The 22,264-nt window shown below is 46.5% G+C and overlaps 1 protein-coding gene across 1 annotated transcript in view; it reads right to left on the bottom strand.

Moving 5' to 3' along the window:
* LOC140515696 (vascular endothelial growth factor receptor kdr-like) overlaps positions 1-22,264 on the bottom strand; it is a 193,888-nt gene that overhangs the window by 7,857 nt on the left and 163,767 nt on the right. The window contains exons 20-29 of the mRNA XM_072626531.1: positions 21,963-22,051; positions 20,243-20,408; positions 18,259-18,356; positions 17,561-17,683; positions 16,865-16,976; positions 10,711-10,810; positions 9,562-9,667; positions 6,948-7,063; positions 3,443-3,521; positions 307-392 (exon numbers count right to left, since the gene is read on the bottom strand). Of these exons, the coding sequence (XP_072482632.1) occupies positions 307-392; positions 3,443-3,521; positions 6,948-7,063; positions 9,562-9,667; positions 10,711-10,810; positions 16,865-16,976; positions 17,561-17,683; positions 18,259-18,356; positions 20,243-20,408; positions 21,963-22,051 (1,075 nt within the window). The remainder of the gene's footprint in view (positions 1-306; positions 393-3,442; positions 3,522-6,947; positions 7,064-9,561; positions 9,668-10,710; positions 10,811-16,864; positions 16,977-17,560; positions 17,684-18,258; positions 18,357-20,242; positions 20,409-21,962; positions 22,052-22,264) is intronic.

Raw genomic sequence — 22,264 nt, 5'->3', positions numbered from 1 at the left:
TTTGAGACATGTCCTATGGGACGTTCAGGTGGAATAGGCAAGGAGGCAGATGATGCTTGAAGAGAGGGACTAGGGCTGGATCTAGTTGGATCACTAGAGCCAGGAGTCATCTGAGCAGACATGATCATTGAACCAATGAGGTCACCAAGCCAGAGAGCATAAAAGGAAAGAGAAAAGGGCCTAGGCAGGAGTCTTGGGGGACCCCTGAACTTGGGGAGCATTTATGATGCTCCTTGGTCTCTTGTCTCCCCAGTTCTCATCGGCAATAGCCAACAGGACGGATCAGCCAGGGATATATATACTTACGCAAATGCCATGAGTCCATAGGGCCAGGATCGAGTCTCCAGGCGCTTCACTGAAGGCAGCAATAGCCTGCTCTCCAACTTGTTCTCCTGGGCAAAAGAAGGAAGAGGGGTGTGGCTGTAATGTCCAAGGCTGGAAGATTAGAAAGGTCTTCTACACATTCTCACTAGCTGCTCATCAAGGCACTGTGAGGCAGGTAAATCAAACATAATTGTTCCCATTCTAAAGATGAGGAAATGGACAGCTATCTGTCAGGTCCCATCCATGAACAATGTTCTTCATGCTCTATCACACTCCCTTCTCTTTGAGGTCCCACTGGTCATCAAGTAGGCCTAGGTGACCTGTCATCCCAAAAAAGATCGCAGCTAGCTGTGTGACCCTTGGCAAATTGTTCGACTTCTCTGGGCCCAATTCTTTACTTATCACAGTGAGGGGATGAGGGGAACTACAGAGGAATGACTCACAATTTTATCCTGCTTCCTCCCACACATACTCCTACTACATAAATTCGTATCCACCTGGCACATCAGTCAGAGGGTGATAAGCCAACTTAAGAGATACTTAATCTGAGCCCTGACTTGGTTTGGCCTCTCCACTGGATACTTGGAGTCAGAAATCTTGGGTTGTAATCTCTGCCTTTACTAGAGATTTGTGAGCCTCAGTTTTCTCATCTGTAAAATTGATTGAGGCTTTGCTCTGAGATGGGCTCGAGGTGGTGGTGGTAGAGGAGGGTGGGTAGGTGGGTGGGGTTGGGGGAAGACTTCGCAAAAGAGCAAGTCCCTGCAATAATTGACTTTGAAGGAGAGTTGAGAGCCCTTCAACTTGAAATCTAGGATTCCTGAGATCTGGTCCAATCTATCATCCAGCCATACATTGGGTCAGAAGGTCCAGAGCTAGCAGGGCCATGGCATGTCAGGACTGGAAGGATCCATCCTTGAAGAATTATTTAGATCAGCACTCCCATTTTGTAAATGAGGAAACTGAGGCCCAGAAAGGGGAAAATGATTTCTATCCTAGCCAGTGTTCAAACCCAGGCCTTCTGACTTCCAAAATCCAGCAATCTTGTCACTATATCTTTCTGTATGGGATAGTAGAAACAGCTTGCTCCTTCTGGAACTTGGATTTGATCTCATCTCTGGTACTCACTACTGCTTCAGCTCCCTCAATCTCAGTTTCCCCATCTGTAGAATGAAGAAGCTGGACAAGATGACATCAGATTCTTTCTAGTTTTTGAGGTAAGCTACATATTTGAAGTCCCCTTATTGTTTAGAGCCACAACATCTGTATTCAAAGTCAAGATAGATGTAGTCTGACAGGAACAATCTTAACCATTGTTATGTTGTTAAATAGAGCATTGTTCAAAGTCCACCTGAGCTGTCCCAGAAAACTCAGACTATGTGGACCCTGTATCTGAAAGTAGCCTACAGCTTAGGACAGCCTCACCATTGATGAGCTAAACCAGGGGTGGGGAACCTGTGACCTCGAGGTCACATGTGGCCCTCTAGGTCCTTAAGAGCCTTCCTTTGACAGAATCCAAACTCACAGAACAAATTCCCTTAAGAAAAGTATTTGTTCTGTCAAACGGACTTGGTCAAAAGGTCACACCCGAGGACCTAGAAGGTCACATGTAGCCTTGAGGCTACAGGTTCCCCACCCCTGACCTAAACACTCTCAGTGGTCCTATCAAATGCTAAGATCCATTATTACCTTGTATGACACCCATGCTGAGTGGGGGAGCAGAAGGAGCCTGGGATTTGGAATTAGAAGCGCTGAGATTGCATCCCAGCCCTTCTCACTACCTGTGTGAACTTGGGCAAGTCATTTCTCCTTGAGACCTCAGTGGCTATAGCCACAAGAAAAGATGAGCTGGACTGGATGCTTAAGAAAAATGTAAATGGTGGGCACCAAGGCAGAGTGAATTTCAGACTTAGGGGTTCAAAGTGGAAACCAATATATCTGAGTTGATTAGAACCCCCCGGAAGGTAATTGGCATTCTTTGACTTTTAATCACTCTTTTCTTTTTTTAAATCACTTTCATCTAGGAGAGAGCAGATCAGGAGGTGATGAGGGTGCAGACCCCCACTGTGTGCCTGCCCCTACTGGGTGCCTATGTGTGAGAACAGCAGCAGTCTGCAATGAGAAACTTTGGAGATTTTATAAGGTTTAGACTAGAAGGGAATCTTCATTTTGGGAGGGACTAGATTTAGGATGACATTGGTATAGGGAACTCCTAGTGAGAAAATTCCCTCTACCAATGCTAATAGCCACCTGCTTGACAACTTACAGCCAAAGAGAGTTCAAACCATCTATTTTGTGGAGGAGGAAACTGACTCTAAGAAAAGAATGTTGCACATATAATGGAACTTGGATTTGGATCCAGTTCATGATAATATGGGTGTATGTATACACATATGTATATATGTACATATATATGTATAGTCAGAACATGAATATGTCTGTATATGTATGTATTTTTGCTGTCTTTGTAGTAGTGAGATCATGTGCATGTATATATGTATTGTGCAAGTGTGTAGAGTCAGACCATATATATGTGTAGGTAGGTAGATATATACATGTATGTATTTATGTATGTATATGTGTGCACATATATTAATGTGTACATGTGCATAGACACATGTATGCATGTACATAAACTGGTTATTCTCCTGATTATACAATGGCAATGTCAAACCTGGCCAAAGGCAGTGAAATATAAAATGGCAAAGTGGATAGAATACTAGACCTGGAGTCAGGAAGATTTGAGTTCAAATCCAGCCTCAGACCCTTACTGGCTGTGTAACCTTGGGCAAATAACTTAACCCTGTTTACCCCAGTTTCCTTAACTGTAAAATGAGAGTCATAACGACACAGGCCTCCCTGCTATAAGGATCAAATGAGATCACATTTGTACAGGGCCTGGCAGACTTAAAGCACTATAGAAATGTGCGGCTTTTTAAAAAATTAGGATTAGCTTCCTGCTCAAGGCCCTGCCTCCCGTATCTCCCCTGTTCCTGCTCTATCTCTTTCCCTTCCCTCACAGGGCTCTTGTAGGGCCCTGAAACTCAAGCTCCCTCCTTTTTTCACAAGTCTTGGAAATTCTTAGGTGTCGCGCCAAATGGAGAGAGGAGGAAATGCTTACTTCAAGCCTGGTCTTCTTGGGCTCCACAAGGACCTCACTGGAAGTCTTGCTGCTCAGGGGACGCAACTTAATGCCATTGCTGCTGTGGGAGAGAGGGAGAATTCAGTCCATCTGTCATTTCTCCAGAAGTCTCTGAATAGGTCCATAGTAACGTGAGTAATGCTCAACCCTCAGGTCTTGTCTTTGGATTCTACTCCCAGTCCTTGTGGATATCCTAGAGAGAACCGGTGCCTGAACCCAAGCCCCATTCATTGATACCTCTGCTGATCCTTGTGTGTGAAAGCGGTATCGGTCTGAACCATAAGAATGTGAGAGTAGAAGACACTCCTGTGACCATCTGGTCCTATCCATACCTGAAAGAAATCCCCCTCTACCTTCCCCCAGAAGTAGTCACCCAACTTCTGTTTGAAGACCTCTAAGGACAGGCAACTTATGACCTCATTCCACCAAGTAACGCATCAAATTGTTGGAGAATCTTCCCTAGCATTGAGCCTAAACTGACCTCTGCACCTTCTGCCCCCTGCTCCTGAGTCTGCCTTCTGGAACCAAACAGAACAAAGTCAATCCTTCCTCCAACTTAAACCCAGCTATCATGCTGTGTTTTCTCTTGTCCCGGCTAAACATCCCTAGTTCTTTCAACCAGGCTTCAGATGGTACGGACTTAGGGCCCTTCACTTTTCTCCCTGCTCTTTTCTGGACACTTTCCATCTTCTTAAAGGGGTGTGCCCCAAACTGAATACAAGACTCCTGATGGAGTCTGACTTGGACCCAGGACACCTGGATTGTCAATATACCAATTACATCATCCGAAGATAGCAACAGTGGATCATGTTTTGGAGAGGCAGTGGGGTACACTGCATTGGACCATGACAAATAGGGTGGCTTGCCGAGGATCATTGCTGAGATTCTGTCAAACCATCCAAAACGTGTTTATCAAGTACCTACTACATGCAAGCACCTACTATGCGCTAAAGAACCTGGGGATAAAAGGATATAATGCTGAGCTGCCTTAGCATGTCTGTGGACATAATTTTCCTGTGTCAAGTTGGCCCATTCGGCTCTGAGGTGGCAATCTGTGTTTGTATTCCATTCATCGTGTCTGGAACGGACTCCTTCTCCACCACCTCAAACTCTTGGCCCACTGAGGTCAGGAGAGGGCAGGATGGGAATGAGAGAAGGAAAGTAATCTCTCTTGTATGGACAGACAGAATATGTGAAGGTAAGTGGGGTAAGACAAGGAGAGAAAGATTTTAGAGGGCCTTGAATGTCAATACCTTTTTTTACTAGGGAGTGGGGAGCCACTGAAGGCTCTTGAGAAAAGTGTAACTGCACATGCATTAGGAATATTGACTGGACAGTGATATGGAAGGCAGAATTGGAGAGAACGGGGAAAAGGCTGGAAGCAGGGGAACAGTTAGGCTTTGTAATAGTTCAGCTGAGAGAGGCCAAGGGCCTGCATTGAGGTGATGGCCCTCTACTTGGGGAGAGATGTTGCAGAGTAGAATGGAGATGATTTGGCAAGGGATTGAGCCTTCCCTCTCCCTCCTTTATCCCAGCCAAAACAGGATTGGGCATTGTGAAGAGGATGACAGAAACTGGGAGGAAGAAAGAAGGACACAGGAAGATAATGAGGTCTGTTTAGCATGTACTATTATGTACTATGTACAATGTACTACGTGGGAGCAATGGGGAGATGTGGGGAGGAGAGAAGTAGCCTGGGGACTCAGATGGGAGAAGAAAGGGGTCATCAACAGAGCCTCCCCACAGTGGGGAGTTCTCTCCCCCAGCCTAAGGGGAGGGCTTTCTTTCTCCCTGGCACTGGTATAATGTGTGTGGAATACACATACCCAGAATGCCCCAAGAGGACTTCCATAAAGAAACCATGCCTGAACATGCCTCCTATAAGAAATGAAATTTCTGTGACCTCTTGGTAGGCATGAAGCCCTCCCAGTGATGGGAAGGGAACCTACCACCTCCCAAAGTGGCCTAGTTTGCTACCAGCTTCTTTGATTGAAAATTCACTTTTTCTTTATGTCAATCCCAACGTGAAAATTTAGAAAATCCACCCCAAGTATTCCCATGGACTATTTGTGCCCAACCTGTGGTAGAGCCTTCCAAGCTCATATTGGTCTGATCAGGCCCAGTTGGATACACTATGCCTTGGCCCTGACATAGTGATGTCACTTTGGTCCTCTTTGACAACAAAGGACAGCAACCAATTGTCGTTCCATTTCTTCTCTCCTTTGAGTCTAAGTGCAATGCCTAATCTCTCTTCTAGAGGATGGTCCTTCAACAATTAGAAGACAGTTGTCATGGAGGAAGTGGGGTATGCTAGGAAGAGTACTGGCTCCCAAATCAGTGGCAAATTCAATGAAGTGAATTCAACCTTACCTCTGATGTGTGTGAGGCCTTGGGCAAGTCTTTTAACTTCTGTGGGTCTCATTTTCTTCCTCTTTAGATTGAAGGGGTTGAACCTGATGGTCCCTAAGATCCCTGCCAGTTCTGACTCCAGTTACACGCTGCCAAGCTCAAACAATCATATATACCACTCCTTCTCAAGGCCTTGGTTTTTTATTCTTATGGATTCCAATGTAAACTCTTCTGTCCTTCCAGATCTAGCTTGAGCCTCATCTCCAGAAAGTTCTCCTTCGTCCTTCCAACCCACAACAATCTCTCCCTCCTAGAAATACCTCGAGGCCATATAAGGCCTTCTGTGGTTCAATGCTTAGATGGTCTCATGGAACGTGGAAAGATGAGTGGGTTTGGAGTTGGAGAACCTTGCTTAAAATCCTGGCCTCACCCCTAACACCCAAGTGAATCATTTCTCCTCCTTAGCCTCAGTTAATTCCTCTGTAAAATGAAGCAGTAAGACCAGATGAGCTCAGTCCTGTCCAGCTCTAAATCCAGTCTATGAGCTGGGGAGTGAATGCCTAGAATGGTCTTATACTCTTGTATCCCCTTTCCTGGTACTTCTCACAGGGTAGTGAATATGGTAGGAATTCAGTCAAAACTTGCTGAGATGAATTTAATGAGAATGGGAACAAGGTGATTAAGGTTTATAGCTTTATCTCTGTCACTTACTTCCCTCTCTGTCTCAGTTTCCTTACCTGTAAAATGAGGCAGTTGGGCTAAATGGATTCTAAATTCTTAGACCATAAAATATTTGAGCCAGAAGGGACCATAGTGATAATTGAAAGGAGCTTCAGAGATCAAGTCCAAACTCTTTATTTTACAGAAGGAGAAACTGAGTAACAGAGCAAGAAAGTTGTCACAAGAAGAGAGTAGTTTGTGTTCAGATTGTTGGACTCTTTCCACGTCTCTCGGCATGCTTGTGAGGCCTTTCTAGCAGTAAGTCTATGAGTTGCCTTCCTCCCCTCCACCCGCTCCAATTTTTCTACCTCTTCCTGTGGCAACCAGAGTAACCCCTAAAAGTCTCCTAGACTTTTAGTCTCCAGACTTCAGTCTCAAGGGACAGTAATGGTCACAGTAACAGCATCTTGCTCACCTGTCTTCCTTGATGCTCCGGAGGGTAGGGCCATTGATCAGATAGTCATTCATTGAGCTGGTCTTGAAGTTGAACTTTTTGTCAAACATGTTGAGGGGGATGTAGTCTTTGCCTTCCTATATAGGCAAAAGAGACACAGATTCAATGCCAGTACTGCATGTCCCTCCCTCTGGCTTCCCTCCCTGGGCTACATTGGAGATGTGGTGCTACAGGCCCATACCTAGCCAGTAGGAGACCTCGGGCCTAGATGAGATTCTCCAACCTCTCTGACAAGGGTTTTGGCGGCTCAGAGACTGACCTGCAATGGTCTGGGAGGGATGGAACCAAAACACTCGAGTCTGGGCCCTGGGCCTGCTACTAACCAGCCCCTCACTGGTCTTCAATATCCTTATTTACACAATAATGCTGCTGAACTAAATGACCTGTTAGCAAATACAACATAGACTAGCAGAGCCTATGGGACAGGAAAGAACATCAAATATTGAAGTTGGAATGTCAGAGCCAGGACGGATCCTAGAGGGCCCGTTCACACTCTCCATTTTCTATATTCTAAAGTCCCTCCCAGTCATTCCATCAGTCACTCCCATTTCTGGAGAGAGACAGACAGAGACAGACAGACAGAGAGGGCGAAAGAGATGGAGACAGACCAAGGAGAGAGAAAGGGAGAGAGAGGGAGAGGGGGGGGGGGAGGGAGGGAGGAAAGGAGAGGAGACAGAGACAGACAGAGGAGAGAGAGGGGGGAGGGAGAGAGAGTGTGTGAATGTGTGTGTGTGTGTGTGTGTGTGTGTGTGTGTGTGTGTGTGTGTGTGTGTGTGTGTAGGGTGTGGTCCTTGGTTTGGATTTGGTAAGGGCAGGCAATGCTTGCATGGTTGAGCAGGATTACAAACTGTCTGGGCCTAGATGGGAAAATAGCTATGAAGAATCTTTGTCAGGAAAAAGATGGTGACCATACCTCAAGGTATACCATCTCTAATAGAAGAGACCTTGGAAGTCAGCCTGCCCAATCCCCTTCATTTTACTGAGCCCCACTGGTCACACACAGGATCCTTGGGGCCTAGATCTGAGGCTAGAAGCCCCTCAGAGGCCAGCTAGCCCAAGCCTTTCATTTCATGGAGGCCCATCGAGATGAAGGGACTTGCTCCCAGTCACATGGAACAGGGGGTGGTAGGGTGGGACTGGGCTGCCACTTCCAGGCCACTGCCTCCCAGGTGGTTTCTCTTTCCCCTACACCATGCTGGTTCCTCTCCCTGAAGTTGACAGTAGAAAAATCATTACCCTCATTTTTACAGATGAGCAGACTACAGCTCAGAGAAATCAGCTGATTAGGCCAGGGTCATAGCTAGAAAGCAATAGAAGCAGGATCTGAACCTGTTTTTCCTGACTCTAAATCCATAGCAATGATTATAAGGATAGATCTGATGGCACCACGTTGAGGTGAGAGGAGGGAGGGAGGGAGGGAGATACAAGTTCTCCCCTATGAGGCTGGGCATGTGCAATGGAGCACAAGTTTCCATATAGGGATCCATAATCCCCTGGGAGGGGCAGCTAGGGCTTCAAACAGAAGCAATCATGGAATACAAGATGGAGGGAGAGGCAAGGAAGAGGGGACAACAGCTCGGGGTGATGGCTGCACAACTGGTGAGCCCCACAGCTAGTGAATGAAGCCCATTCATTGCTTACAGCCCCACTCAGTTGGAATGAGGACAGCACTGACTTAGTACTATCTGCAGCATTAACCCCTTCACTCTCTACCACCTGGTCACAATAGCCTGCATTGTAACTGTCCCAGAATTCAGCACCTATTGGGGGCTGGAACTGAGTAGGATGGGAATCTGGTAGGATGATTGGCCTGTGGCTGAAAGTGTTTACAAAAGGGAAGAACTATGGCCTTTCACACCATTTCTTCATCTTCTCCACTCTGATATTTGTCTGTCTGGGACACTCCCGTCTTCTTCCTTTACCATTCCTCTGCTTTTGCTTGATGGAGCAGGCAAATTCAGGACCCTCACCCTACTTTCCCAGCAAATTAAACCTCTCCCCTCCAATCTGGTTCTCTCTCTGTCTCTCTTTCTCTCTGTCTCCCTCTGTCCATCTCTGTCTCTCTCTCTGGTGTGAGTGTGTGTGTGTGTGTGTGTGTGTGTGTGTGTGTAAGAGTATACATGGAAACTGAGTTGATACAATAAGAGGTTCATGGTGCCAACTCAGTTCAAGGTTCAGTCATTAGAAGGAGCCTGAGTTCTTTCTCTTAAATGTTATGGCAACACACTTCAGTTGGGAGGTGGTTGTAGGAGACGGTGGGGGAAGACATTGGGCTTGACTTGAGCATATCCAGGGCCACAGGGATGCCAGCATGGGAAGCTAATTAAAGAGAGGGAGGCAGAGATAAAGGGCCATTGTTACTCCAGGGTGTGGGGTTGTGAAGTCTCCCTAATTCGCCTCCAGTATGTTTTGTCTGGCCTGGGTAGGTGAATCTTATTTTTTAAATGGAATCCCTGCTCCCCTGCACCTGACTCCTAGGCCTCCCACCCCACCCACCTCCTTCCACCTGGATCCCAGATTGGCTTCTCCCCTGAATAGTGGAAGTGGAACAGGAGGGCGAGCTATATATACATACCTGCTGAACACTAGCCTGCAGGAGGTCCCCAAGGCGCTCAACCAGCTCAGTGAAGGTGGGTCTCTCTGTGCACACACCATTCCAGCAATCAAGCATGGTCTCATAGCTACAGGTTGGGGAGGAACACCAAGATGGTCACATCAGATAACCTCCTGGTGGTTTGCTTTCTATTTTCCTACTGTCTCTCACCCTGAAAACCACCAGCTCCCAGGCAGCTCTGGGAACCAAAGCATCAAGTCTGAGGCTTAGTCACATGTCAAAGACCCTTAGAAAGGACCACATAAGAACAGGGAGAGGCCTTAGAGCTCATAAAGTCAGAGGTGATTGGGGCATTAGAACATGGAACATTAGAGCTGGGAGGGGCTTTAGAACAGAGAATGTCAGAGCAGGAAGGGGAACTCAGAGGTTATCTAGCTTAATACTCTCATTTGCAGAGGAGGAAACTGAGAGTCACTGAGGCTCCAGCCCCTTCATTCCAGTGCCTTCCCTCTGCTCATCATTTCCTGTTTATCCTGTATAGATCTTGTTTGTGCATACTTGTTTGCTTGTTTCCTCCTTCAGTAGACTGTGAGCTCCTTGAGGGCAGGTATTGGACTACTGTCTTTGCCTCTTTTTGTAGCCCCGGCACTTTGTACAGTGCCTTTTGCTGAGTAAATGTTTCTTGATTGACTTCTAATTGATTCTTAGACTCCCAATTCAGTGCCCTTTCTACTCTCCCCTCCACTTGAATGGGGAAATGCCAAATGGAAGTTTGGACAGCTATTTATAGGTCTCTTCACACTGCATAATCACTTCTGTGTTTTTGCTTATCAACAGGTTCTGACTATACTATATTATCATTAATACTCCACTTTCTCTGAATGAGACACCTAATTTAAAAGACTTAGAACAAGCAGTAGGTAGGGAGTCGGCTTCAGAGCTGGGACCAGAAGCTCTGTGAATAAGTCACCTTGCCCTCTCTGGGGCTCAGAAATTAGGATCAAGTCAAACTCCCTTATCTTCCAGATGAGAAGTCGAAGATCTCTCCTCTATCTGGCACTCTAGTCTTTGAATCAGTCTATGCTTGGGTCTTCCCCAAATGGGCATTTGAGGCTCTCTTGATCCTAGCAATGATCAACCCTGGGACCCTTGACCTAGAGGAGAACTTACATTTCTGGAGTCGAATACTCAGGGGATTTCATCCGTCTGCCTTCCTTGAGTCGGAGGCAAAAATCCTCATCTATTTGAATCCCTGGGTAGGGTGAAGCACCTGTGGGAGACAAGCATTTCAGGTTTCAGAAATTTCCCGACTGTAGGGGGATTCCCAAGAAATGTTGGGAGACTCCAGGCAGAAGTGGGCTGCTGATGGGGGAGGGCAGCCTTTAGGAATGGGAATACTTCTGAAGGAGGTGACTTGTATCCCAGTCAGTCTGAGAGCCAAGAGACTTTGGTCCAGGGCCAGAACTTGGATGATTGTTAACAATCCAGACAGATAACAAGCTGGAAAAAAATCATGGCACAGTATCTGGGATTTAGGAGTCTGGAGGTCTCTTTAATGTCTGTGCGACCTCAGGCAAATCACCTGCCCCCATTAGGCCTCAGTTTCCGCCTTTGGAAAATGAAAGGATTGGATAAGATGGTCTCTCATATCTCTTTCTCAGTTTATCTGTTTCAAGGTTGTTCCCATGCTGAAATTGGATTCCGAGGATTCTCTACCTTCCAAAACAACTGAACTAGAGCAATATTTTCTTTATCTGAGATACTCTGGACCACTTAGGCAAAGCATGACTTCCCCAGGGACATTCTGGGACTATTTTTGAGCATGGCCATGCTGCTGGCCTGTTGAGGGGGGCTCGTTACTGGAAGCAATCCAGCTAACTGTCCAGTATTTACCAGATAATGGGACTAGTAAACAGCTGCCTTTTTCTCTTGGTTTTTTCTGGGGGGTAGAGAGCACTTTCCCAAACTTGAATGAGAGTTTGAAGCCAAGATGGTAGGTGAAAGACAAATATTTCTAGATCTGCTTTGCCATGAACCTGTTACTATGCATCCTGTACAAGGCTCCCAAGGCGGCAAAGTGTGAACGATTTAGAGGTGGGAACCCAGAGCCCTGGGCTGGCTCTGTCATTTTTGTGGTGTGATCCTGCATAAGTTATGGTCCATGTCTGTGTCAGTTTCCCTTCTATCTAAACAGGTGTTTAGATATGTGAATCCTGGCCCTGCAGCCCACTTCCTGGCTGTGTGAATTTGGGCAGGTCCCTTGTGAGCTGGTCCTCAGCTCCTCCTCTGTAAATAAGGAGGTTGAGTGAGATGATGCTAAGATTCTGACCAGCTTGACATTGCATGTTCTTATAAGAAGCGGGGCTGATTCCCTCACTCTCTGCTCAAAGACAGTGGCCAGAGAACTGAACTCTCTCTGTCCATGACTGATTCCTGGTGGTCTGCTCATCTCCACTGTGGCTGCTTGGCTGCTTTGGCTTTTGCCTGACCACCATATCTTTTCAGCCAGGAATCCAGGCAAAGCCTGAGGGAAGGAAACTGGGAAACTGAGGACCAGGGACAAGCACCAATGACAACCTAGCTTCTCTTGAGAATTCTCAGATTTCAAAGGGTTCAAGGGAAGGATAGGAGGATCAGATAGGAGGATCTGTGGATCACTTGCCAGGGGAAAGTCATCCAGGAAGGATGGGCATCCCTTAGGGATAAGATGTTGAAGATCAAGGAAAGAGAATGTGCTTTGTCAGAAGAGCCTGGTGTGGATGCATAGGGAACTCCACAACTCAACTGGATCTTAGAAAGAAGCAGAAGGCAAGGATGGGTATATAGATAATGACCTCAGAGACAGGACATGGAGCCAGAATAATCTATCAGAATCTCATTTGTTCCCCTGGGTTCAATAATCATCTCTATATAAATAATTCCCAGATCCCCATATCCAGCCCTAATCTCTCTCCTCAATTCCATTGTTCAGTGGTGAACAATGAAGGGAAAGGAGGAGTCAGTATGACTTGGTGGGCAGAGTCGGGAGACTCGGAATGGCAAGATAAGTCCCTTCTTCTCTCTGGGACTTTGTAAAATGAAAAGGTTTGGAGTCAGAGGCCCTGGGTATGAATCCCAGGACTGCCACTTACTAGCTGTGTGACCTTTCCTTTCACCTCTTTAGGTAGGCCTCAGTTTTCTCCTTTTTCAAAACAAGAGGGTTAGACTAGGTGACCTTTGAGGTCATCATAAGTTCTAGATCCATTAGATTGTAAACTCTTTGAGGACAGGGATTGTCTTTTACCTCTTTTTGTATCTCCAGTGCTTAGTCCAGTGTTTATTAATTGATTGGTCCTATGTATGATCTGAGTCAAATTGATTGTAAAATGAGGTCCCTTCTAGTTCTGGTTCTAGGATTCTAGAGTGCTGGGCCTGCAGTCAGGAAGACCTGTTAAATCTGACCTTAGACACTTCCCAGCTGAGCAAGTCACAGAGATTTCTCTATCTGCCTCAGTTTCCTCAGCAATAAAATGGGTACAATAATAACACCTACCTGGCAGGGTTATTGTGAGGATCAAATAAGCTGCTTAACACCATGCCTGGCACCTAGTAGGTGCTTAATAAATGCTTGCTTCCTTCTTTGCCTCCTGTGTGTGACCTTGGGCCAGTCACTTTTCCTCTTTGAGTCTGTAGGGGAGTTGACCTCTGAGGTCCTTCTGGCTTGCTATCTATGATCCTATGACCGTATAATTTTGAAAGTGCCTCCCAGTTGATTAAAATGGTCTCTAAATATGAGTTATTCCATTGCTTCTGAAAGCCTGGGGCTTCAGCAATTGTTTTTTCACAGCTCATGAAGAGTCAGACAAAGCAGGGCCACAGGGGTGGGGGTAGTGCTTTCATTGCCCAAAGGTACAGGTATCTAGCCTAGGAGTTCTAAGAAAGAGATGGAAAGTCTTGAGTTCCAAACCTCAAAATTCTGGAAGCTGGTGAGGAAAAGGAAGGCCCAGACTTGGGGAGCAGGGTAGAGAGAACACTGCACTCAAAAGCCTCCAATGTGTGGCACTGGGCAAGTCCCCTACCTGGGTCTCAGTTTCCTCCTCTGTAAAATGGGGGAAGGGTTTGGCCTCAGAGGCTTCTGAGGTCTCTTCTGGCTCTAACATCCCATGGTTCTGTGACTCACCCACCCCTCGGTTCCCCTCCCCCTGTAACTCCTCTTCTTCTACATCAAGGGAGTCTCCCAGCACCAGAGAGTAGCGGTCCGGGGGCCTGGACCACCTATGTAAAGGTAATGGGGTCATCTCCTGGCAGCATGCTCTGACCCTATCTTGGGTCCTGGGGAATTTGGCCTTTGTAACTTTACATCCCAAAGCTGTGGACCCCTTGGAAGAATTTGTTCCTTTCCTTAGATGGCTATGTTGGGACACAGTGCTCCCAGTCAAGAGGAGGCAAACTTCATTTCATGGGTGTTTCTATGGAGCATGAGAGAGGAAGTGGGCAGCTGGTACCAGTGAGGGGAGGAGGGTGAGCAGAGAGTTCCTGGGAGGTTGCAGCCCTTGGAGAGCTCAGCTTTCCTCCTCTACTGCTTCTTCCTAATGGAATGTGTTCAGAAGAGAGATGGTGGTGGAGCTGGAGGCAGGAGACTGGACAGAGCTCTGGGCCCATGGAGAAGAGGGAGTGGTATAATCATAGTAACTCATGAGTCTCCAAAGATGCTTTCCTTGTCACAATGAGATAGGTAGTGGGAGCACAATTGCTGTCATTTTACAGAGAGAGAAGCAACTAACTCTAAGTCTAAATCATAGGGTCTCTGATCTCAACCTAGAAGAGTCCTGAGAGGGCCTTCAAGTCTTTAGGTTTCAGAGGGGGAAACTGTGACCCAGCGAGGGGGTAGAGACTTGTCCAAGGTCACAGGGAAGATACTAGATCCAGAGCTGGAAGGAGCCTCAGGGGGCCATCTAGTCAAACCCCCTTAGGTTACAGAGGGGGAAACTGAGGCTCAAGAAGAGGGACAGGACTTGTCCAAGGTCACAGGAATCTAGACCCAGAGGTGAGAGGAACCTCAGGGGGCCATTGAGTGCAGAGGAAGAAACTGAGGCTCTGGGAGCTGAATTATTTGCATGTGGTCACACAAGTATTAAGTGTCAGAAGTAAAACAAGAACCCAGGTCTTCATGACTCCATGGCCCATGCTTTATTTGGTACCACACAAGTGCAGTGTGTAGAAAATAAGGGATGAAGTGATAGAACTATTGTTCTCTGTCCTGTTTGTACCTGGGGTCACATTTTCAGAAAACCAATGACAAGCTGGAGGATCAGGTTGGGGGGAGAGTGGTATATGCAAAGGATGCTGAGACTTCTGCCTCCAAATTGAGTAATTTTCCACTGCCCCACATTGCCCCCGATCTTAGACCTCTTCAGCTAAGAGAATCCATTCCTAAAATCTCAGCTCTCTGGGGCAGGCTCAGAATTTTAATACAGAGAGGACAGAAAATAACCTGGCCCACATGGTGATTTCACTTCTGATGTTGGCCATGACTTATCTGACTCAAGGCTAAATCGTGTGACTGGCATTCTTTTCTTCTGTGTCGTAAATGCCCCTTATCTCTGGGACAAGACCTAGATACAAGCATCCCTGGAGGAGAGCTAAAGCATCCCCTGGAGGAAAGACAAACATCTTTCCATACTCTTGGCCTGCCCTGATCTCGAAGGCTTTGAATCCATCACCCTAGATAACCAGTGACATCAATCTCTAATCAAATATCTGTGGCTATTTTGCCTGCTTCTAAAGTGGGTACACCTGGCGGTCCTTCATGAACCACCACCCCCCCCCCCACCCCCCCCCGTCTGGACCACAGAGAGAGGGTTTGGGATTCAGAGCCTCAGGGGAGTTAGAGCAAATGGGTCTAGCTTCACTGTGCTCCAAGGGTCACCCATCCCTGATATCACCTCGTCTGGCCTCTGCTCTGGTTCAGGCCTGGAATGCTGCATCCACCTCCCTCATGGCCCCTTCCCCACTCCAATCCATCCTTCCCCCAACTGGCCAAAATGAAATTCTCAAAATGCAGACCAAGCCCTCTTTTCCCTCTATTCAAAATTCTTCAAGAGCTCCCTATTTGGGCTTTGAATGAAACACAAAATTGTGTTTTTAAAAACCCTTGGTCCACCATTTAAGACTCTCCAGGCTCTGGCTCCCACCCATCATCTTACTTCTCTTTGTCCAGTCAAAATGGCCTAACCATCTCCCAGCAGTTTAGCAAAGATGACCCCCTAGGCCTGGAAGGAATTCTCTCCTTACTTCTGCCTTTTACAATCTCTAACTTCTAGAGGCAGCTAAGTGGCCCAGTGAATAGAGAACCATCCCTGGAGTTAGGAGGACTTGAGTTCAAATCCAGCCTCAGACACTTGACACTTACTAGCTGTATGACCCTGGGCAAGTCACTTAACCCCCAACTGCCTCGCCAAAAAAAGAAAAAAAAAACAACTAACTTTCTTCAAAGCCCAACTCATTGACACCCCCGCTACAGGGGGTGTCAGATTGGTTGTACTACCTCCGTCTCAAATTTCCTTTGCATTAAGCCCACTCACATTGGATTATCAACTTGGTACTAGGTTTGATTAATGAGTGAGTGAGTACATGGGGTGAAAGCTCACGTGGTATAGTGGATGGGCTTGGTCCGTCTGTTTACCACACCTGGAGTTCTAGGAGGGTGCTGGAGCTTCAACAGAGGAGTGTATTCTCTTGGCTTCTGCTCTGAGGGCTGACTGCACACATTGTCATAGCCAAATGGCTCATTAAGTGTGGACCAGCTGGCCCAACTGTTCTTTCAAATGCCTTATTCTGAAACTTGGCCTGTCCCAGGGCAGAGGAGCTCTGGATCAATGATGGTAGACATAGTGAACTTGCCACTGCTCCTCCACATGTGGGGCTTTGAGATGGAGCTCTGATTTCTTCCTCTGCCCTTTCCCCCTAATAGCACTTGCTAGCATTTATTTAATGCCTCTTTAAGGCATTAAACATGTTCATCTTATTTGATCCTCACATCAGCCCTGGGAGGACAGTACTACTATTATCTCTGTCTTACAGATGAGGAGGCTGAGACAGACAGAGGTGAAGTGATTTGCCCAGAGTCACATAGCCAGGAAGGGTCTGAGACTGGATTTGAACTCAGGTCTTCCTGACTCAGCCCTAACCCTCTATCTACTGGGTACTACCTGATTGCTTTTGCATCCTAGGAGCAGCCTGAGGAGTTGGAGCAGTGGTGGTGATTGGGCCTGTCTGGTCTACATGAGCTATGCCTGGGAGCAGTTCAGGCCCAGAGAGGAGGTAGGGGCTGACAGATGCTTACCCAAGGAGAATATTTCCCACAGTAGAACGCCGAAAGACCACACATCACTCTGGGTAGTGTAAATCTTATCAAAGATGGCTTCAGGGGCCATCCACTTGAGTGGGAGCCGGGCCTGAAAAAGCAAAGTAGGAGAGAGGGAGAGAGGGAGGGAGGGAAGGAGGGAGGGAGGGAGAGAGAGAGAGAGAGAGAGAGAGAGAGAGAGAGAGAGAGAGAGAGAGAGACAGAGACAGAGACAGAGAGACAGAGAGAGAGAGACAGAGAGAGAGAGACAGAGAGAGAGGGGAGGAAGAGGGGAAGAAGGAGAAAGAGAAGAAGGAGGAGGAGAAGTAGAAGAAGAAGAAGAGAGAAAAGAGTAAGAGAGGAGAGAGGAAAAGAGGGAGGGAGAGAAAGAAAAGAGAGAAGGAAAAGAAAAGAAAGAAGACAGAGTAAAAGAGGAGAGAGAAAAAGAGGGAGGAGAGAAAGAGAAAGGAGAGAGAGGAGAGAGAAAGAGATAGGGAGAGCAGAGAGAGGAGAAAAACAGAGGAGAGAAAAGAAAAGAGGGAGAGAGAAAGTGAGAGAGAGGAGAGAGAGGGAAGAGAGAGAGGAGAGGAGAGAGTGCACCATTAGAATGCATTATAGACCAGCAGACTGGCAGGGGCTGTGTCCAGTCGAGGGGCAGGGCTGTTGGGCTAGCTGGCCAGTGGGTGTCATACTCACGTCTCCTTTCCGGACATAGTCAGGGTCCTTGTAGATGTCCCTGGCCAGGCCAAAGTCACAGATCTTGACCACATTGTTGTCAGTCAGGAGGATGTTCCGAGCAGCCAAGTCCCGGTGAATGCACTAAGGAAAGTGAAGGGGTGGGGGTTTAAAGGGTGCTTGAAGAGCCCTGTCAGGAGGAGGGTTAATGGAGCTCTTAGAGATGAGAGGGGTGTGTGCTGGGAACCTGCCCTAAACAAAGCAAAAGGGATTCAAGGCCAAAGACAAATGGAGACCAAGCTTGGTCCTATCTGAGACTAGGTGAAGGAGGCACAGTAATGCAGTTGACATGAGAGACACCCCACTGGCTTCTGGTTAAATTAGAGTGGTTGAGTGCCCATAGGGACAAGAAATATTGGTTAAGAGGCATCATGGCATATTTAAGCACCAAGAGTGAGCCCACTTCCTCACCTTTTGGGGATGGTCAACAGAATCATTTACTGATCAATTCATTCAATAAGTATTTATTAAGCACCTACTATGTACCAGGCCCTGTGTTTGCCTGCGTGGGTTGGCTGACAACCACTTTTTAGATGAGGTATAGATGGCAATTCTCCAACTACCAAGGAGCATGGGAAGGATAACACATCAGTGGCCTATGTCACAGAAACCCCCAGATCAGTGGAGCAGGAAGATTAACCAGGAAGACACATGCTCACTTTTCGAGAGGCGAGGAACTCCATGCCCTTGGCCACTTGGTAGCTGTAGCAGATCAGATCTTCTAGGGTCAAAGGTCGTTTGGACAGATCTTCAGAGTCTAGGGAAGAGCAGAGACCCAATGAGAAAGGCAGTGGCTGGAAAGGGGACCGTAGAGAGCCAACCTCATCCACCTGGATTGCTAGAAGTAGGGACAGGTAGAGAGAAGAGAGAGAAGGGCTGGAGCACTAATTCCCCTGAGAATTTAACGGTGTGAAGAGAGAAGAGAATAGTATTCTCTCCATTCTCGTGGACAGCCAACTGTTTATCCCTCTGCTAAAGGAATCCCGGTACGTATTATTATACTGAAACCCACTGGGACTCAGGCTGCAGAGTTTCATGATCTGATGCCAGGGCACGAAGCAAAGTATTTTCAAATACAACTCCCATGTAAATATTCCACTTTTTCTGATGAACCCAATGTTCTACCACAAATTCCCTCCAAGTGCTGGTGAATGGTGATTATTTAATATCCTATGGCCAAATGAGGTCGAATTGGAGTTAGCTCCTGGACAAGAGCTGCCTACAGTGAACCTAGGATCATGACACAGATGATTTATGTCACTGAGCTCCTCAGTGCATTTTAGTATTAAATGGAAAAACTCCCAATTAAATCATCTTTGACTGGAAGTTAAAAGTGCCATAATATTGGTTATGTTTCTTCTTCATTTTGAAAAGTACAACAAAATAAGCTGGCTTCCCCAGAAAACCAGACTTCTAGACAAATGACTATTATCTAAACTGGAATTTGTACAAAACTAACACAGCAGGATAGCTAGCATACTTTTTAAAAAATTGAAATAACTCAAGCACAATTAGGGAAAATAATTGGGAACTTTCAACAATTAAATTGAAGTTGTCTTAAGGTTTTAAAATTTTTGATCCAATTTTTAAAGTGAAAGAACATCCTTTTATGATATATAACTAGTTGGAATAGAAAATTCACTGGAGTCATTGGACCAGCATCAGTAAAGATAATAGAGACAGTTTCTGAAGGGAAAATGCATAACAGTCCAAATCCAGGAAATATGATCTCCTATACTTATCATTTCAATTATCAGTAGAGATGAACCATTATATCTAAACTGCTCTTTGTACAAAACAAACAGAGCAGAGTGTATGAAACTCAGTCTACTGGACTAAAATCTTGAAAGTGTACATTCAGAACATGTCAGGAAGACAAAAGGGTTTTCCTAGAGAAAAGTTGATGCTTTTAATAAGCAAAACCAAACTTTTTCAAAAACCATGCTTCTAATATCAAAAGGGGGTTGCTTGTATCATATATGGTTGCTTACAGAATTGGTAAGTGTGAAAAACCTCATTTGAAATGGTGTCATCTGTGGCTACTGATGTGGTGGAAATGATGTTTGGTGATGCAAATGCAAAGTCATTTCAATGGTTCAAAGTGATTTTGAACAGTTCCACATGTAGATGGGGAGAATTGCCTGTAGGCAGTCAATTAATTGAGACATGAAAACCTTTCTATTCTGTGTCAAAAGTGGATGTAGTTAAACAGTAGTTAAAGGTGCTCATTTGATTACCGATGTATAGGATATTTTTGAAACTCCTGTTGGGACCTTGTTACTTTGATGATGGCAATGCCATATCAAGAGAAAATGTCTATATTAAGTGGGGTTTTTAAATTGAAAGTGAAATAATATGGAAGACCTGTAATGAACTCTGCACTGAGTGAGTTCAATTGATTTTGGAATGAAATACGGCCTAACAGTACTAGGACTTCAGAACATGGAGGGGGGCTATAAAGACCCTACAAACCTCCCAAGTGGATAAGGCTAAAGGAGGAAGCCCAGTGCTCTGTGTACTGCCCTTCCTTTAATCAGCCCAGCTTCCCGGGGCTCTCCCCCATGTCTTGAAATGAGAGCATTAGCAAATCACATCGCAACCAGGCTGCTAGGGGGAGGGGGTGGTTTACTGGGTAGAACCTACCTTCGTCTTCATCCTCCGAGTCGCTGTAGGTCTTGTCTTCAATGAAACCAGAGCTGGCCGAGCTCCCAGTGCTTGCCACACTCTCTAACCGCCTCTTGGTGAGCTCCACAAGGTCACAGTGAGAGTCCTCCATTTTCTTCTCCCCTTGTTCAGAGGTGTCTTGTGTCTGAGAGTTAGTTCCTCACAATTAATCTCTGGCTGGGGAAAACCCTTAGGCCCGGACATGGGAAGAACCTGCCTAGCCTAGAAGGTCATTAGGTCTTAGGGCTTGGAACTATTGTTACATTTTCCCCTTATCAAAAATAAGATCACCAGAAAGACTTATAGCTTTAGATGTCTTCTCAAGGCATCTTGGGGTGAGGTAGGGGTATCAATGGCCCTACCAGACTCTACTATGCTAAAATGGCTTCAAATAGAATCCTAGAAATATACTGACTCAATCTAAGCCAGGTATGAAGAGTCCTGGGACCAGGGGATGATGAATTCTTTGCTCATGGTAACCCATGAAACAAAGAACAAATGGCCATCAGTCTCATCTGGCCCCCTCCTGCCTCTGTAAAGATGGTGATGAATAGTGGGAAAGGGTGATCCCACCTTTCTAGAAGATCTATAAACTTTGGTTAAATGTGTGGTCCATATCTAATGACCCAAGAGTGGACATGTCAGTGAAAGAAGTAAATCATAGCAATCTTGACCTTCTCACTAGGGGAATGAGCTGCCCATGTGTTGGGAGGAAGGGGTGGCCCCAAATGCTCTACTGATCTCCTGGTAATGTGAAAAAAAGTAAGGAAGGGCCCTAAGAGGATGAGAGGACTTCCTGTGGTGAAATTATGAGAGAGAGTCACACAAGACTGCAAACTCTGGTAAAATTACTATCTTCATTGTTGGAAGGACCATCTCCATGGCTAAGATTGCAGTTCCACTGGAGGTGAGGAGAGGAAAGGAGAAGAAAGGAGAGGAGAGGAGAAGGGAGGAGGGATGAGGAGAAGAGAAGAAAGAAGAGAGGAGAGAAGGAAGGAGAGGAGAAGAAAGGGGAGGGGAGGGGATGGAAGGGAAGGAGAAGAGAGGAAAAGAAAGAGGAAAGAAGAGGAGAGGAGAGGGGAGAGGAGAAGAGAAGAAAGGAGAGGAGAAGAAAGAAGGGAGGAGAGAAGAGGGAAGAATGATTAATATGGGAAGAAAGAAAAAGGTTTAAGGAAGAGGGGGGTGATGGAAGGCTGCTGGTGTTAAGGAATAGTACAGAAGGTATCTCAGACTGGCTTTTCTTTGGCTCTACTCCCAATGCAAGGATGAAGGTAGGCCCAAATGGGTGCAATGCTAAGAACTTGGTGGGACAGGTCTTCATTTGTGTTCAGATTCTTTCACAAAGCCCTGCCCTAAGCAGGAATCCCCTCTGCAGCCCCTTTCTTAAGCAGTGATCCAGTTGATGCTGAAAAAACCACCCTGGAGGCAGTTCAGCTCCCTTCAGTACAGCTGTCCTTGCCAGGACTTGCCCCCTGACATCTTCCCTCCCTTAGGTTAGCTCTGTCCTTTGAGGCCAAGGAAGAGAAGAAGCCCATTCAAACACTTCAAGGCATTAGTCCTTTCCCCAGCCAGAGTATCATTTCCTCCAGTGGCAGAGAAGTCCAGGAGCCTCTTTCCCAAGGCTGTCTTGACTTGACACCACTGGATTCCTGCTCATTCCCTCTTGGGGACTGAGAACAGAACTGGATGGAGGACCTACCTTGTAGGCGATGAAGTCTCCTCTCTTCCCGCGCAGGAAGTTGGACAGGTTTCCATACTTGCAGAACTCCACAATGACCATCAGAGGACCTGCCGGGGTTTACACACAGTCAGTCCCCTTCCTTGTCTTCCCTTGGCTCTTCCAGTGACCCCTGGCCCTGTACTTGGGCACTCACAATCTCCTCCATTAGTGATCTCAAGGGATTGCTGGATGATTGAGATGACCAGCTAAGGGGTTAGCCCCTGGAACCATGGTTAGCTGGATGGTGAACAAGGAAGGGGAAGATTGCCCTCCTGGGTTCC

This window comes from Notamacropus eugenii, chromosome X, assembly GCF_028372415.1.
Source record: "Notamacropus eugenii isolate mMacEug1 chromosome X, mMacEug1.pri_v2, whole genome shotgun sequence".
Classification (NCBI taxonomy): domain Eukaryota; kingdom Metazoa; phylum Chordata; class Mammalia; order Diprotodontia; family Macropodidae; genus Notamacropus; species Notamacropus eugenii.
Note: the sequence above shows the minus strand (reverse complement) of the source record. Positions and strands in the feature narration are given on the sequence as shown.